The following is an 18,021-nucleotide window of genomic DNA, read 5'->3' as shown; positions in this document are numbered from 1 at the left end:
AAAAAAAATCTTAAAATTGCACTTACAAAAAAAAAAAGAAATCTCCTTTTGTGCCATCTTACTGGCTATTATAATATATATAATATCACATACATTATATACATAGAGAGAGCACATATATTATATATACTGGTTATGGTTACGGGTGATATTATCAAGTGGGGAAAGTTAGAACAAACACAAAAGTAAATGTTAATGTATTAAGTATTTGACGTAAAAAGAAATTTTAAACCCTTGTCCAAGGTATCTCTGGCAAATGTGTTTTCCCATATACTTAGTTCTCTTTTCATTTTAATACTGTTTTCTTTAGCCATGCAGAAGCTTTGTAATTTCATGAGGTCCCATTTGTTTATTCATTCCTTTACATTCCTTGCTTTAGGGGACATATCAATGAATACAAGGGTTTGATCTCTAAAATATATAAAGAACTCATATGACTTCACTCCAGGAAGACAAAAATCCCAATTAAAAAATGGGCAAAAGACTTGAACAGACACCTCTCCAGGAGGATATACAGAGGGCCCAAAGACATGTGAAAAGATGCTCAGCATCGCTAGCCATCAGAGAGATGCAAATTAAAACCACAATGAGATATCACTTCACACTGGTCAGAATAGCCATCATAAACATATCAACAAAGAAGTGCTGGAGAGGAGGCAGAGAAAAGGGAACCCTAGTGCACTGTTGGTGGGAATGCAGACTGGTGCTGCCACTATGGAAAACAGTACGGAATTTCCTCTGGAAACTAAAACAGAACTGCCTTTACACCTGGCCATTCTGCGGCTGGGATTATATCCTAGGAGCCCTGAAACACCAATCCAAAAGAACCTATGCACTCTAATGTTCATAACAGCACAATTTACAATAGCCAAGTGCAGGAAGCAACCTAAGTGCCAATCGGTAAATGAGTGGGTCCAGAAATTTTAAAGTACTACAAGGAGATCACTGACAAATACTTATACAGCATTTTCATGGAAAAGTCATTTTTTCTAAGCATGATACCAAACAAGATAAATTTCATAAAAACGTCAAATTTAATTTGGGAACGAGTTATCCTATATAAAGTTAAAGATAACTGGGAAATTGGGAAATATATGTGGAACATATATGGCAAAGAGATACTGTCCCAAAACATGAAGTATTTCCACCAGTCATTAAGGTAAAGGTATCCTACAGCAAAGGGCCAAAAATATTTCAATAAGCAATTTAAAAAGAATAAATATAGGTAGTAATAGATGTAGAATATCTATACAACAATAAATGAAAAATTTCAAATTTAGAAACAATGCCACAATTAATCAAATTTTGAAGTTCTATTTATAACACACAGTGAAGTCAACAAGTGAGGTCACGAGCATTCTGAATCTTCCCTTACAATTGCCCTGGAAATTTCTCAAACTGCCAACCAAGACATAAAATAGAGCAGAATTTTTGGCAAGTAGGAAGGCAGAATATTTGCAAGTTTTTACCTTCATTTCCTTAGAATGGGTTCCCTACTCTAATGAAATGAACACATACGTTGCTTTTATGAATTTAACTAGTGAAAATAATTTCAGAAGCATGGAAAGATACGTAAATAAGAACATTATCCCAGTATTATTAGCAATTACAGAAAAAGAAAAAGAAAAAGGAATAACTTGAATCTCATCAGTATAGGTTTCCTTAAAAAGATACAGTTTATACATGAAATACAACAGTGTGCAGCCTTTAGAATAGATGAGATAGATTTATTGCTGGACATGTAAAGAATTATACTTTGTAATATGAACAGGGACAAAACCATTTAGAAACTAGTGTAGTCTTTTGAATACACATGTGTGTGGGAGCATGCTTGTGTTCACTTCTCTGAAAGGCTAAACACCAACTATTACCAATAGCTGCCTTTAAATAAGAGGATTGTGGTCAGCACGGTATAAAAGGGCACTGGTGACATTCTCTATTGCTTGAACTTCCACAACAGGATATATGACATGCAGCATGACATTTTTAAAGAGCAAAGATTTCCAATTCGGAATAAAAAAAGCAGATGCAAATTCTGAACGAAAGTGAAGAAACTACAAATTGTTAAGAAACCCCTGTGATCCCAGAGAGTGGACAGAGTACTGGTTATCCGTGTCCTTGGTCATCCTTTGTGATGCTGAGCCCGTGGATCCATTGCACGTGGTGGTGATGTTTCCCCAAATCCCCCCTTGAGGCTTTACATCAGTGTTCACATGGCCAAAATACCCAAGGCACAGGGACTTTCGGAAGGAAACAGAAAGCTCTGTGCTGCTGCAGGGTTAAATGCTGGTGGGTGGAAGTGATGGTGGCAGATGGAGTCACTCTTCAGGGTGAACAGAATGACACAATTTTTCTGTTCCTTCAGACGAGTAGAATCGGAAAAGATTAGAGGTGGGAGAACTGTGATGATTCCCTGGTGGCTCTGTCAAGTAAGGGCCCAGAGAAGGTAAAGAACGTACTCAAGGTCAAGAGCATTGTGGAGGAGAGGAAATGATAAGGTGATAGCCATGTTGCAGGTCTTCCTCTACAGTTTTCTTGACCCTTGGAGGAAGCTGGCTTTTTGTATCCTTGAAGTTTGGAGACTCAGACAGGATGAGGAAAGAGCCATCTTTCCCATGGCTTTTTGACAGCACTGGCAAATGTGACCCAAAAGGCAGGGAGTAACCTGGTAAGTTGAGGAGTTAGTACTAACTCTGCTGAGACGTTAGAGATGCAGGTGGAGGAAATATCAGCACTCTTTTCTCCTGTTTTCCCCTCTGATAAACCTTCTCCGTCACATTCTAGAAACATCTTCTCTTCAGAGAAACAGAAAATGAGTTCCCTATATACACTTTAAAAAAAACGGTCACCTGAGGACATGCTTTCATTGACTTTATAGAGAAGGAGAGAGGCATCGATGTGAGAGCAAAACAGTGATGGCTTGCCTCCCATATATGCCCCACCAGGTATAGAACCCTCAACCCAGGTGAGTGCCCTGACCTGGAATCGAACCTGCAACACTTTGGTATATGGGACAATGTTCCAAATTGCTGAGCCACCTGGCCAGGGCCCTATACTACATTTTTAGCACTTTTATCATAATTCAAAATATAATTTCATTCTTGGTAGAGTAGATGGACTACAATGATGGTATTAGGGCTGCCAGAACTGATTGTTTCTGGAGAGTACAGAATAGGAAGCCCACTTCTCCCGTCTCTGACCCACTAATTGTATTACTCTACTTCCTTCCTCTTATCACATCTCTCCAGTGTTCCTCATCTCCCACTCTATCTCTACCCTATTTGACCCCTCCTATACCTTACCGTTTTCCTTGCAACTGTACCCTGTTTTTCACTATTCCTCATTTTTCCTTTTTATTTTTTCCACAAACTCCCCATTTTAACCTTGTTTTATTTCCCTCTCTCATGTCTGTTCACCTCCATCTTTCTCATCCTTTCAATCTCTTTATCCCCACAAAATATCACAGAGAAGACACACCACAGGAGCAGGCCAAGGGATTATGAGGGAAATGAATTGTGAATCATCAGTGGCCCAGTAGGGATGCCAGGAATGGACACTTACTCCTAATAGGGAGGCTAGAAGGGAAATTCAGCTCAATGATTACTGAACCAAAGTCTGGTAAGCAGAAAAGGCAATGATTATGTAAATTAATGCTAGGTCAGGAGATAAGACCTAGCATTAATTTTCACCAGATAAGATAGTGTTCTAGGTTAGAGACATACTTTCCCACTGAAAACAGAAACTTAAGGTGAGACATCACCAGATACAACAGACTTGTATTTACGGATATGGGTTGTCTTAGCTAACAGGTTAGGGGACTGAGAGTAAGAATTTAGAGGGGAAATTCATTGGAGTATTCTGGAGAAGAGTTGCTGTTGAAATAATATTCAGATTATAAATGCTTAGCTTTTCAAAGATTTGAAACACATGAGGCAGGAAAGATGAGGAAAATTCATCATGGTATTATAAGAGGTATCATATGTGTTAACGGAGTTTTAAGGTTGTGTGCACGGCGATCATGCTCTCCAGAGTTACCAGAGAACACATGCCGGCCAAGCTCCCCATCTATTCCCCTGTCTGCCAGGGCATCTCTGTGTGATGGGAAAGAGAGGAGCTGCTCTTTTAGTTTTGTAGAAGCCTGATGAGAGAAAGAAAATAATCCTGACCTCCAGACCTAAGTTTTATAAGCAGACCAACCATACCTGAACCTGAGGGAGTCAGATGACCCCCTGATGGGGAAGTCTGCAGGGATGTTTTCGGAAACCCACAATCTAACCAACCAAAAAAGCATTCCCTGTGGGATATGAACCTGTAAGCATTCCTAGGTTTCACTTCTACCTGGCATAGGTAGCTGTCAGTGACTGAAGTTGTAATTTGTCAACTGACCTGACCTAGCATTAATTTACATACCCATTGCCTATAACTAGGCAGGGCTTCTGTGGAAAACAATAACTATTATCACTTCCAAAAAAAGTTATCATGCTCAGAGAGATAGAAAGAGTTCTGGATCATTTGTTCTAGCTATCAGCCCCAGAGGATTTCTCCTTTATTCCAAAAAGAAAAGGAGGAAGTGACACTGGTCAGCTTATCAAGTCAGTGACCGCTTCCCTGTGATCACCTGCCAGAGGGCACCTTGCACGTGAGGGTTCCGGAGGCTGTAGATGACTGGGTTCAGCATGGGGTTGATGACAGTGTTAAAAGTTCCAACAGCTTTATCCTTATCTGAAAGGTTGGCTGAACCTAGTCGCATATAGTTAAAGATAGCTGAACCATAGAATAGAGCAACCACAGCAAGATGGGAACCACATGTGGAGAAGGTTTTCTTCCTGCCCTCCACTGAGCGGATTCGTAAAACTGCAGCTACCACGTGGGCATAGGAGGTGACGATGAGAGCCACGGGCATACCTGCCATTATGAAACCAAGAGCAAAGGCCAGAAGTTCATTGAGTTGTGTGCTGGAACAAGACAGCTGGAAGAGCTGTGGGAGGTCACAGTAGAAGTGATGGATCACATTGGGACCACAGAAGTTGAGTGTGGATATGGCCACAGTGTGGGTCAATGCATTGGTAAAGGCACAGGCCCAGGACACAGTCACCAAAATCCTCTGGACAGTCTGACTCATGCGGGTGCTGTAGGTGAGGGGCCTACAGATGGCCAGGAATCGGTCATAGGCCATGGCTGTCAACAGGAAACAGTCCACACCACCCAGGAGATCGAAGAGAAAAAGCTGTGTGAGGCAAGCTCCATAAGGAATAGCATGCTTGTGGGTCAACAGATGACCCAACATTGAGGGGACAGTGACAGTGATGCACCCAATGTCCACGACTGACAGGTTCCCTAAGAAGAAGTACATGGGGTTGTGTAGTTTGGGCTCCACCACGATGGCAGCCAGGATGCTCAGGTTGCCCCCGACTGTGACCAGGTAGGCAAAGAGGAAGAGCACAAAGACAAGAGGCCACAGCTCTGGAGTCTCCACCAAGCCCAGTAGAATGAACTCAGTGACAGCAGTTCCATTTGCCCTGGATTCTGGTTCCATGAGAAGCTGTAAGGAAACATCCCAGTGTGGAAGCCTCAGTTGACTCAGTGTATTTATGCAACATAAGGGTTTACAGCACCTATGTTCAGAGCTTCCCTATATGTTCCCAGCTCTCCAGGTGATGATTTTCTCCCACCCCTGACCACACCTCACTCATGGACCTCCCATCGCCCCAAAGCCTTTATCCTACTCTTAGCTGAGATGCCCCAAACCAACATCACCTTGTCCCTCCCATACTGTCCCTATTGTAAGGGTCACAATTCTTGGGGAAAATAAGATAAAAGCTGACTTCCTCTTTGACATCAGTAAGGTTAAAATGGAATTTCCTGATTTACCTCTGAGGGTTTAGCCCAAAGCAACAAAGAGAATTCAAAACAAAAATTAATGATATTTGCAAAAAAAGTACAAGGTATTTAAAAAACTAACCTAGGTTTCAAGACTCTCAGGAATATTGAAGATGAACAAAGATATGGCATGAATTAGGTGAAAGTTCTCCAGTGATGATTTTCCCTCACCCCAGCCACACCTCACTCACTGACCTCCCATCAGCTCAAATCTCTCAGCTGAGATGTCCCAAACCACAGTTACTTATCACTCCCATAATCTCCCTGTTGTAAGGGTCAGAATACTTGGGAAAATACATTAATCCCGTGACTGTGGCTATTAGACACTCTAGCCAAGTACATTCCTCCAAGGTGAGGGACATACTCTCAAATACAAATTCAAAATTCCTTGGTCAATAAACTGCCAGTGTCTTGATCTTATTTAGGCCTTTACACTGGACTTTGAATAACAGCTTCATCAAATGATGTTTTCTTTTTATAGTATCTGCTACCTGCTTCACAAGTTAAAATTGTATCATGACCTATGCGTGGTTTCCTGCAAGGGGCAGTTCCTTTTCTGCATTGCAAAGTTAATTTTCTGCATAGCCTTGCACTTGTCTTTGACTCAGGCACAGTAGGTAGACTGACCAATAGCTGTAAGGAGAGGTTCTCAAAGAAGAAAGTGCATACATACAGAGCTAGACTGAGCTAAGATTTTCACGGCTTACAATAAACTCCTGGTCAAAATATATTACTGCACATGTATCTTTATTGCCCATGGAATAAGCAGAGCTACATCTTCACTAACAGTAATGATATTTCCCTGCAGAGAATACATTGGATTTCGAAGATGGGAGGCAGCTGGAGTCCAGTGAGTCTAACAAAAGGGAACAGGGATGAGAGTCTGTGCTCCATGGATAAAAAGGTGGACCTGGTGATCTCTAAAAGGGCCTTAACATTGCAAGAGCACAGGATTGCTGAGATGGTGGGAGGATGCTCCCCAGGCCTGGTTCTCACTGCAAAGAGATAAATGCCTTGCCAATTGACAAGTCAATGGATAGATAACAGCTCTTTACATATATTATCATATTAAAGGGCAATGAACTACTTTCTGTTTTCTCCTTATGGTCCATGTGCACACAAGCATTAGATGGCCACCAGTGATTTTTACCCCTTTATTCATGCTGTTTTCCCTTCCTGCACAGGCCTCCCTCCAATTACTGCAGGCCAATTGACTCAAATACTGGCTGCTGAATGCCTTCTTGGTGGAAACACTTCCATCTCAAAAAGATCTCTTTCTCTCTCTCTCTACCCTCCCTTCCTCCCTGACTTCTCCCTCCCTCCCTCAGCTACAACTACACATTATTTCAGGGAACTTATCACTATCTACCTTCTAACTAAGTCACCACTGTAAAACGCATATCTCCCCTGCTTCTCTGTAAGACTGATTCAGTTTCCAATAGCAGTACTTACCATAATACTTCACACATACTAGATACTCAATATTTCTCGAACAAGTAAGTGATGGTTTAAGTGTCCACAGGATATCAGAGGAGGAAAGCTCTATCTAGTATGAACTGGAGTAGTCATGAAGACTTAGTGAACATGATGAATTAGAGCTTGACTTTTATGAATCACAATGACTTAGTGGAGGAATAAAGGCAAGCGACTGGTGCTAGGGTGGTGGCAGGACTATAGCTCTCCTGGTTTTGAAGGAACAGGCAAGGCATGTAACAATCCACACACTCGTATGTTTCTTTCCATGTAAAGCGCCCAGAGAATAAGGCCCTTGGCAGGGGTGTAGGCTCTAGACAAGTGAGTTATACCCAGGGACAGAAGTGCAGCAAACAGCTGCAGCCAGTCCCTGCATGGACACAGGCACAGCTTGCTTGAAATCATTGGGATTCTGGGATGACCTCTGACCAACCAGAGACATACAGAGTGTTCAGAGAGTCACCATGATGCCCATCATCAGGGGCCCTTTCACATTACCATTCTTGGGGCTGTGTCATGAGCCCAGGTTCTCCTCACGGAGCTCAGGCAGCTCCCTGCTCTTGAATTGCACCTCAGTCCTCCCTGCTCCCAGGGATGAAAAGGCTCAGCAAGGCCTGTGACTGCAGTAAAGGTTTGAGGCTGCCTAATGAAGTAGGTGTCAAGAACTGGCAGTGAACTAGGCTTAGCCAACACCCTCCCAATCTCTCCAAAGAGTAGCAGAGGGCAGGCTTGCTTCATCTGGGAAGGGGGACAAGGGCACTGGAGCCCAGAGAGGAAGCAGACCTCTGTGTTATCACCACACGTGTTTCCCCCAAGGCTTCCCTTTTCAGGAGCATGAGGTGCACCCTGTGTGAAGGTGAGTGTGAGCTGATGGCAGCAGGAGGGCAGTGGATGGGCCCTGAGAATACTTACTCTGGCATGGGCAGAGAAGCCAGGGAGTTCTCTTCAGGAAAGAAGATGAGGAGCTCTGCAGACTCAGTTATCTACTCAGAAAGAAAGCAGCTGTATAGAAGAAAATGAGCAAAAACAAATTGGTATCATCTTTAGCCTAGATCCCCAGTCAGTGGGTGTTGTCCTCTGGGGAGTCTCTGAAATGATCCTTCCCAGGAAAGAAGAGACAGGTGGGAGTCATCCAAGATGTTTTGCAAACAACTCCAGCCCTTGGTGAATATAGCAACAATGTCTTACATCTGCTGGTATTTGGACTTTCTTTAAAAAGGCATTACCTCTCCCACTGGCTTTATGACAGGTAGTTCTGGCAGATGATGTAAGTTTCCCTTAATCATGGGTTGCTGAGACCTGTAGGACTTGTCCTCGTCCCCCAAGTCCTCCAGGAAGCCAGACGTGCAATTGAGACCAGAGACAGGTCCCTAAGGGAGGGCTTTGCTTTGGCAGATGCCAGCTCTGTGCAGGGCCTTCCCACAGAGACAAGGTAGTTTCCAGACTTGTCTTAGGCCTGAGAATGCGGTGGGGTGCGGGAGAGGCCAGGAGAGAGAACAGAGGGAGAAGCCTTCCTCAAGCCCAAGTACCTATGAGTTTTCAGGAACATGGTGCTTCCCCTTCAGGGCCTTGTTAGTGTGGGTAGCCTGGGACTGTGTCTCCTGGGCTCCTTTGATGATGCCTGAAGGGCTGGTAAAGAGCTCTATGGATCTAGAAGGCCTCCTGGGGGTTTTCAAACCATATGATTGTCTAGGCCAGGCCCTTTGAGATGGAGAGGTCGCATGAAGGTCACAGTATCACATACTGAAGATGGGGAAATGTGGAGGATTCTGTTCCTCCTAGTTCTGTACTCACCAGTAATTGCTCATCGCATATCCCCCAAGAGAGAGGGCTCTCTCCTCTCTCACCAGAGAAGCCTGATGCAGTCAGAAATGCACTGTAGACAGACTTGCTTGTCCAATTAGGAGTTATTAGAATTTGGACAAGCTGCAGCACCCTTCTGGGCCGCAGTCTCCTCATCTGTGAAATGAACATATCTTCTACCACAGAACATTCTGTGAAGATTATTAGTGAACTAACATTCATTAAGATGCTAATAGAATTTCAACAAGACATCAACGTACCTGCGGGTAACATTTTTATGAGTCCTTGTTAAAGACACAGGAATGTGGTAAGAGCCTTGCAGCTCAGACAGAGTCCCTCTCCATCCCCACAACAACTCTGTGAAGTGGATCACAGCAGACAGAGTCAATGTTCAGACTGCCATCTTGCTCAGCCATTCTTCTGATTTCAGCTGTGGCCAGCTTGGAAATTTCCCTGCTCGTTTCTGCTCATTGTGAGCTGACAGTGTCACCACTTGCCTGGAACCTTCTGATGCCATGAACAATGGGGTTTGGGGGGTTTCACTAGGTCTGAGCACATGTGAATTTCTTCGAAGCATTGAGTAGCATGGTGGACACCAGGGCAGGAAAGTGAGGTATTCAGAGAGATATTGGTCAAAGGTTTCAAAATTCCAGCCTTGTAAGATAAAGAAGTTCTAGCATCTAACGTGTGACATGAAGACTGCAGTTAGTAACACTGTGCTGAAAACAGGTAACTTGCCAAGAGAATGGATTTCACATGCCCGCACCAGAGGGAAAAAAAGGTAATTATGTGAGATTGATATGTGAATCAACTTGCCTGCTTTGATGATTTTACTTTTCCCATATCTATTTATTGTCATGTTTAAACCTTAAATATACATAATTTTTTATGAAAAAGAAACAATAGTTCTTCAAATTTGAGATAAGGATACCATATACTTCATTTATAAATGTCTCTATTTTTAAATCCTCTTGTGAGTATGTAACAATAATATAGAAAATTTGTTGTAACCCTAGATGATGGAAATAATTTTCACTATTCAATGCTCATGGGAAAACGATCATCTTACCAATAATTATTTTGAGTTATTATATATTTATTAAGTACATATAGTGAAATGCTACTAAATTTGCTGCTAGTAAGTGAATAGCAAAATGAAACAGTTGATGCAGCCTTGGGGAGATACTTACGTTTTGATAACAATTTGGCAGTATACAACATGAGCTTTAAACTGTCCGTAAGTACACAGGACATATTCATTTTTAGGAATGTAGGCTGGGAGAACAAATCACGTAAAAAGTAATGGTTGCTGGAATGGTTATTTTTAATATTCAATAATTTGAAGTAATCCTCAGGCAGTACAGTCGGGCAATCTCGACAAAACTACGAAGTAAGGGCGTCTCGGCACATCTCAGAAAGTAGTTATGACAAATGTGCAAACTGGGTCATTACAGGGACATTCATATATAAAGTATAAATACTGTTTAAGGTAAAAAGTAAAACTAAAATGAGTGGTGATTATCAATTTAAATAATGAAAGATGCATATGGGATGGTGCAAACCTGTGTATTTTAAGTGAAGTGCATAATTGTTACTGTAAATTTCAGTATCCGGTAACTTCCCAGCACATGCATCCTGCTAAGTGAACGACCCGACATTAAGCCCCACCATGTTCTCCAAAAGACTGATATAAGCACAGGATCCCTTCTGGTTTCCCAGTGCAGGAACAGGCAATCCCTTATCAGCAGTTTTGAGAGTGAATTCACATTATCTGCTGCTGCTCAGCTTTAGTTTTAACAAGGACTACTGCTATAACAGCTAACATTTGTTGAAGGTATACTACATACTAGGAATAAAACATTTACATGCTTACATGCATATCGAAATCATCACACAGAATGTTTTACATATTTTACTCAAACTCTACTTCCTGATGACATGGAAGGTAGTTTGTATTTGCTTTGAAAGGTGAAGTAATTTCCCAGGATCATGCAGCTTACCAGTGGCAAAGCCAAGATTGAACTTGCTTCAGTCTTACTCTAGAGCCAGTGCTGTCTACTGCTTTGCTACACTACTTGTTATTGTCAGAAGGAGTGTGTGAGCTTCCTTTAAGGTAAATAGGGAGCAGGTGAGCTAGCAATCAACTGCTGCCTTCCACTGGTGAGATATTATCTGCAGTAATCACAACCTATGTCACTGTAGCAAGCAACCTGATTCTTAAAGGGAAGTGGGCAAGAATGAAAATAGTTCTCAGTAGTAGCCTTTTATTTTCTTTTTTTTTTTTTTTTTAATTGTTATGCAATTACAGTTGTATGCCTTTTCTCCCCATCCCTCTACCCCACCCCAGGTGAACCCACCTCCCTCCCCCCTCTCCACCCTCCCCCTTGGTTTTGTCCATGTGTCCTTTATAGTAGTTCCTGTAATACCCTCTTCCCACTATCCCCGCCCCCACCCCCCACCCCCGCCCTGGCTATTGTTAGATTGTTCTTAACTTCAATGTCTCTGGTTATATTTTGTTTGCTTTTTTCTTCTATTGCTTATGTTCCAGTTAAAGGTGAGATCATATGGTACTTGTCCCTCACTTCCTGGCTTATTTCACTTAGCATAATGCTCTCCAGTTTCATCCATGCTGTTGCAAAGGGTATAAGCTCCTTCTTTCTCTCTGCTGCGTAGAATTCCATTGTGTAAATATACCATAGTTTTTGGATCCACTCGTTTGCTGATGGGCACTTCCGTTGCTTCCAGTACTTGGCTATTGTAAATTGTGCTGCTATGAACATTGGGGTGCACAGATTCTTTTGGATTGGTGTTTCAGTGTTCTTAGGGTATAATCCCAGCAGCGGAATTACTGGGTCAAAGGGCAGTTCCATTTTTAGTTTTCTGAGGAAATTCCATATTGTTTTCCACAGTGGCCTCACCAGTCTGCATTCCCACCAACAGTGCACAAGGGTTCCCTTTTCTCCACATCCTCTCCAACATTTGTTTGTGGATTTGTTTATGTTGGCCATTCTGACTGGTGTGAGATGATACCTCATTGTGGTTTTAATTTGCATCTCTCTGATGGCTAGTGATGCTGAGCATCTTTTCATATGTCTCTGGGCCCTCTGTATGTCTTCCTTGGAGAAGTGTCTGTTCAAGTCCTTTGCCCATTTTTTAATTGGGTTGTTTGTCTTCCTGGAGTGGAGTCGAGTGAGTTCTTTATATATTTTGGATATCAGGCCCTTGTCTGAGGTATCGTTGGCAAATATGTTTTCCCATACTGTTGGTACTCTTTGTAATTTGGTGCTGTTTTCTTTAGCCATGCAGAAGCTTTTTATTCTGATGAGGTCCCATTTGTTTATTCTTTCCTTTATATCCCTTGCTTTAGGGGATGTGTCTGTGAGGATGTTGCTGCGTGGAATGTCTGAGATTTTCCTGCCAATGTTTTCCTCTAGGACTTTTATGGTGTTACGGCTTATATTTAAGTCTTTTATCCATCTTGAGTTTATTTTCGTGTATGGCGTAAGTTGGTGATCGAGTTTCATTTTTTTGCACGTAGCTGTCCAGATCTCCCAACACCATCTGTTGAAGAGGCTGTTTTTGCTCCATTTTATGCTCCTGCCTCCTTTGTCAAATATTAATTGATCGTATAGACTTGAGTTTATTTCTGGGCTCTCTATTCTGTTCCATTGGTCTATGTGCCTGTTTTTATGCCAGTACCAGGCTGTTTTGATTACAGTGGCCTTGTAATACAGTTTGATATCAGGTATTGTGATCCCTCCTGCTTTGTTTTTCTTTCTCAAAATTGCTGCAGCTATTCGAGGTCGTTTATGGTTCCATATGAATTTCTGCAATGTTTGTTCTATATCTGTGAAATATGTCATGGGTACTCTAATAGGGATTGCATTGAATCTATAAATTGCTTTGGGTAGTATGGCCATTTTGATAATGTTGATTCTTCCAATCCATGAACATGGTACATGCTTCCATTTGTTTGTATCTTCCTTAATTTCTTTCTTCAGTGTTGTGTAGTTTTCTGAGTACAGGTCTTTTACCTCCTTGGTTAGGTTTATTCCTAGGTACTTTATTTTTCTTGTTGCTATATCGAATGGGATTTTTTTCCTGATTTCTGTTTCTGCAGTTTCGTTGCTGGTGTACAGGAATGCCTTTGATTTCTGGGTATTGACTCTGTATCCAGCTGTTTTGCCAAATTCATTTATTAGGTCGAGTAGTTTTTGAGTGGAGTCTATAGGGTTTTCCATGTACACTATCATGTCGTCTGCAAACAGTGACAGTTTCATTTCCTCCTTTCCAATTTGGATGCCTTTTATTGCTTTTTCTTGTCTGATTGCTGTGGCTAGGACTTCCAATACTATGTTGAATAGGAGTGGTGAGAGAGGGCATCCTTGTCTAGTTCCTGATCTTAGTGGGAAAGCTCTAAGTTTTTGTCCATTGAGTGTGATGTTGGCTGTAGGTCTCTCATATATGGCCTTAATTATGTTGAGGACTGCTCCCTTTATTCCCACTTTGCTGAGTGTTTTTATCAGAAATGGGTGCTGTATCTTATCAAATGCTTTTTCCGCATCTATTGATATGATCATGTGATTTTTGTCTTTGCTGTTGTTGATGTGATGTATTATGTTTATTGATTTGCGAATATTGTACCATCCTTGCATCCCTGGGATGAATCCCACTTGGTCATGGTGGATGATCTTTTTAATATATTGCTGGATGCGGTTTGCTAATATTTTGTTGAGAATTTTAGCGTCTATGTTCATCAGCGATATTGGCCTGAAGTTTTCTTTCTTCGTTGTGTCTTTATCTGGTTTTGGGATTAGGATGATGTTGGCTTCATAAAAAGAGTTTGGGAGTCTTCCATCAGTTTGGATTTTTTCGAATAGTCTGTGAAGGATAGGGGTTAGTTCTTCCTTAAATGCTTTGTAGAAATCTCCTGTGAAACCATCTGGTCCAGGGCTTTTGTGTGATGGGAGTTTCTTGATGACTTCTTCAATTTCCTTTGCTGATATTGGTCTGTTCAGGTTTTCTGCTTCTTCTTCAGTCAGTTTTGGAAGATTATATTTTTCTAGAAATGTGTCCATTTCATCTAGGTTTTCAAATTTCTTAGCATACAGGTCTTCATAGTAATTTCTTACGATCCTTTGTATTTCTGTGGTATCAGTTGTAATCTCTCCACTTTCATTTCTAATTCTGTTTATTTGGATCCTCTCTCTTTTTTTCTTGATGAGCCTACTTAAAGGCTTGTCGATTTTGTTTATCTTTTCAAAGAACCAGCTCCTGGATTCATTGATCCTTACAATTGTGCTTTTAGTCTCTATGTCATTTAGTTCTGCTCTGATCTTGGTTATTTCCTTCCTTCTGCTTGCTCTGGGCTGTCTTTGTTGTTGTTCCTCCAGTTCTTGTAGGCGTAGGGTTAGGTTGTTTGTGTGAACTGTTTCTAACTTCTTAAGGTAGGCCTGTATTGCTATGAACTTCCCTCTCAGGACTGCCTTTGCTGTGTCCCATAGGTTTTGGGTTGTTGTGAGTTCGTTTTCATTTGTTTCCAGGAAGTTTTTGATTTCTTCCCTAATCTCATTCTTGACCCATTCATTGTTTAATAGCATGCTATTCAGTCTCCATGCTTTTGAGTGTTTTGGGTTTTTACCCTTGGGGTTGGTTTCTAGTTTCAGACCCTTGTGGTCAGAGAAGATGCTTGATATGATTTCAATTTTCTTGAATTTGTTGAGGCTTGCTTTGTGTCCTATCATGTGGTCTATCTTTGAAAAAGTTCCATGGACACTTGAAAAGAACGTGTATTTTGCTTCTTTGGGATGAAAAGCTCTGTATATATCAGTTAAGTCCATTTCCTCTAAGGTATTGTTAAGTGACACAATATCTTTGTTGATCTTTTGTTTGGAAGACCTGTCCATTTTTGATAGTGGGGTGTTAAAATCCCCTACTATAATTGTGTTGCTGTCAATATCTTTCTTGAAATCCTCCAAGATTTTCTTTATGTATTTGGGTGCTCCTATGTTGGGTGCATATATATTTACAATGTTTATGTCTTCTTGGTGGATTCTTCCTTTGAGTATTATGAAGTGACCTTCTGGGTCTCTCTTTATGGCCCTTCTTTGGAAGTCTATTTTGTCAGATATGAGTATTGCTACCCCTGCTTTTTTTTCCTGTCCATTTGCTTGGAAGATTTGTTTCCAGCCCTTCACTTTCAGTCTGTGTAAGTCTTTTGTCCTGAGATGGGTTTCTTGTAGGCAGCATATGTGTGGGTCATGTTTTCTTATCCATTCAGCTGTTCTATGTCTTTTGATTGGAGCATTTAATCCATTTACGTTTAAGGTTATTATCGATAGGTAGTTATTCATTGCCATTATTTCCTACCTGTGTTCCTCTGTCTTTCTCTTTTCCTTCCTTTCCTTAAAGCAGTCCCTTTAGCATCTCTTGCAGAGCTGGTTTGGTGGAGCTGTATTCTTTTAGACTTCTTTTGTCTGGGAAACTCTTTATTTGGTCTTCTATCTTGATTGAGAGCCTTGCTGGGTAAAGTAGTCTTGGTTGCAGGCCTCTGGTTCTCAGTACTTGGAATATTTTTTGCCATTCTCTTCTGGCTTGGAGCGTTTCCATTGAGAAGTCAGTTGCTAACCTTATTGGGGCTCCCTTGTATGTTACTTCCTTTTTCTCCCTTGCTGCCTTTAAGATCCTCTCTTTGTCTTGGAAATTTGCCATTTTAATTATGATGTGTCTTGCAGTGGGTCTCTTTGGGTTCCTCTTGTTTGGGACTCTCTGTGATTCCTGAATTTGGGTGACTTTTTCTCTTCTCAGATTAGGGAAATTTTCCATCATTACTTTTTCAAACAGGTTTTCTATCCCTTGCTCTTCTTCTTCTCCTTCTGGTATTCCTATTATACGGATATTGTTACGTTTCATGTTGTCCTGCATTTCCCTTATTGCCTCTTCATTCTTTCTGAGCCTCTTTTCCTTTTCTTGCTCCTTCTGGGTGTTTTTTTCTACTTTATCCTCCAGCTTGCTGATCCGATCCTCTGCTTCGTCAAGTCTGCTTTTAATTCCTTCTACTGTGTTCTTCAATTCAGAAATTGTATTCTTCATTTCCTCTTGGCTCTTGTTGATATTTTCTATTTCCTTTTTCATGTTGATATAGTTTGCAGTGAGTTCATTGTAGTTTCCTTGTAGTTTCTGGTAGTTCTCTTTGAGCTCAGAGAGCTCAGTGAGTTTCCTGATGACCATTGCTTTGAACTCAGTATCTGATAGTTGACTTGCCTCTTTTTCGGTTAGTATTCTTTCTGAGGCTTCCTCCTTTCCTTTCATTTGGGAATTGTTTCTTTGTCTTCCCATTGTTTGTGAGGCTCTTCTTGTTGGCCTCTGCGTCTTAAATTGCTTTGTTCTGACTCCCTGGATTTATGATATGAACTTCTATGGTAGAATGCCAATGGGATTCGGTGGTGCTGTCTCCTTACTCTCCTGTGCTCACTGGTCTTGAGCTGACGTTTATGTGTTTAACACGGTCTAACTCTAGTCTTTTCAGCACTCCAGGTTTTGTTATCTCACCTGTGGGAAAAAGAGAAAGGGGGGGCAAAAGAAAAGAAAAAAAAAAAAAACCACACACACACACACAAAACAAACCAAAACAAAGATGGGAAGGAGGGAAAAAGGAAATAGGAAAGGAGGAAAGGAAGGAAGGAGGGAAGAAGGAATAAAGAAAGATCGGAGGCAAGATAAGAAGGAATTTTAGCAAAAATTAAAACATAGAAATAGATAAAAGAAGGCAGGAAGAAGACATAAAAATGGTAAAGGATGGGAGGAAGAAGGAATGAAAAAAAAGAAAAAAAGAGAGAGGAAGAAGGAATTCAGGGGGAAAGGAAAAAAAAGAAAAAGGATAAAAAAAAAAAAAATCTTCTGTTGGCTTTAAACCGGTCAGGTTATTTCTGCTGGAGTCCTGTCTGTGCAACTGGAGGGGGTGGTTGGAAGGATTGGTTTCACTTTTCTCTCTTCCTGGGTCACACTCTTCGCTGTTTTGTAGGTGTGGTCCCTGGCAGTCAATCAGTCCGTTGATCAGCCAATCCAGCCGCTTTGGCTTGTGACGCGTGCGTGCGCAGCAGGGGAATCCAGCCGCTTTGGGTCTGTGACGTTATTTTGTGCCCTGAGCGCGCAGCCGGCGGACCAATCGAGCCGCCAGGGCTTGGAACGCTGGAGCGCAGGTGGCGGATTCAGCCGCCTTGGGGTTAGGACACTCGCCAGCAGCTTTGTATTTGGAAAACAGGCACCCAGCCGGCCCTGTGCTTGGTGAGCGCGCACAGCCCGCTTAGCCACAGGCTCTGTGCTTGGGGGCCCGATCCAGCCGCCCGGGGCTTGAGTCTCTCGGGCGGGCGGGGCCGCCCTGGGACTGAACCACGCGGCACTGGTTTCCGAGGTTTTGGGCCTATGGGTGGAGCAGCTAGTCTCTGCTCCAAATTATCTCGGAGGTTTCAGGTGTGGGCGCCCCTCCGGGGTTTCAAGTGTGGGTCCCGTTCGCTAATCTGCTCGCGCGCGCGACCGGACCTCAGGTGAGCGTAGCAGTCCAGGGGTGGAGGGGGAGGGGCGCCAGGGGCCTCGGCTACTACCGAGAGTTCTCTAATTAGCCCCTGAGTGTCTCTATTTTCTTTTTCTTTTTGAGAAATTCCTCCTTTTCAAGCCCCCCTGGTCTAATCAAGCACCTGGCTGCTCACAGCGCAACCTGGCCCTCTCCCAAGACTCCTGCAGGAGCCCCTGCGCCAGGGCTGGCGCTTCTGCCGCCCTTGTACCGCGCGGTCCTGGGTCCCGTGGACCTTATTGTCCTTGAGCACTCTTCTTACCGTCAGATCTTTCAGTGTCCTCTATCTTTGG

At 42.3% G+C, this 18,021-nt stretch overlaps 1 protein-coding gene across 1 annotated transcript; it reads right to left on the bottom strand.

Annotated features, from left to right (window-relative positions):
* Positions 1-3,956: 3,956 nt before the first annotated feature.
* Positions 3,957-8,417, bottom strand: LOC112308875 (olfactory receptor 3A1-like). Its single transcript, XM_024565163.3, has 2 exons — positions 8,266-8,417; positions 3,957-5,542 (listed from the first exon to the last, which is right to left on the bottom strand). Exon 2 carries the CDS (start codon positions 5,534-5,536, stop codon positions 4,589-4,591), a length of 948 nt encoding a protein of 315 aa, XP_024420931.2. The 5' UTR covers positions 5,537-5,542; positions 8,266-8,417; the 3' UTR covers positions 3,957-4,588.
* Between the last annotated feature and the right edge of the window lie 9,604 nt (positions 8,418-18,021).

Source organism: Desmodus rotundus, chromosome 9 (assembly GCF_022682495.2).
Source record: "Desmodus rotundus isolate HL8 chromosome 9, HLdesRot8A.1, whole genome shotgun sequence".
Classification (NCBI taxonomy): domain Eukaryota; kingdom Metazoa; phylum Chordata; class Mammalia; order Chiroptera; family Phyllostomidae; genus Desmodus; species Desmodus rotundus.
This window is presented reverse-complemented; position numbering and strand designations above follow the sequence as displayed.

Excerpts from the sequence above, each read along its gene's own strand:
- LOC112308875 (XM_024565163.3), bottom strand. The coding sequence starts at position 5,536 with ATGGAACCAGAATCCAGGGCAAATGGAACTGCTGTCACTGAGTTCATT.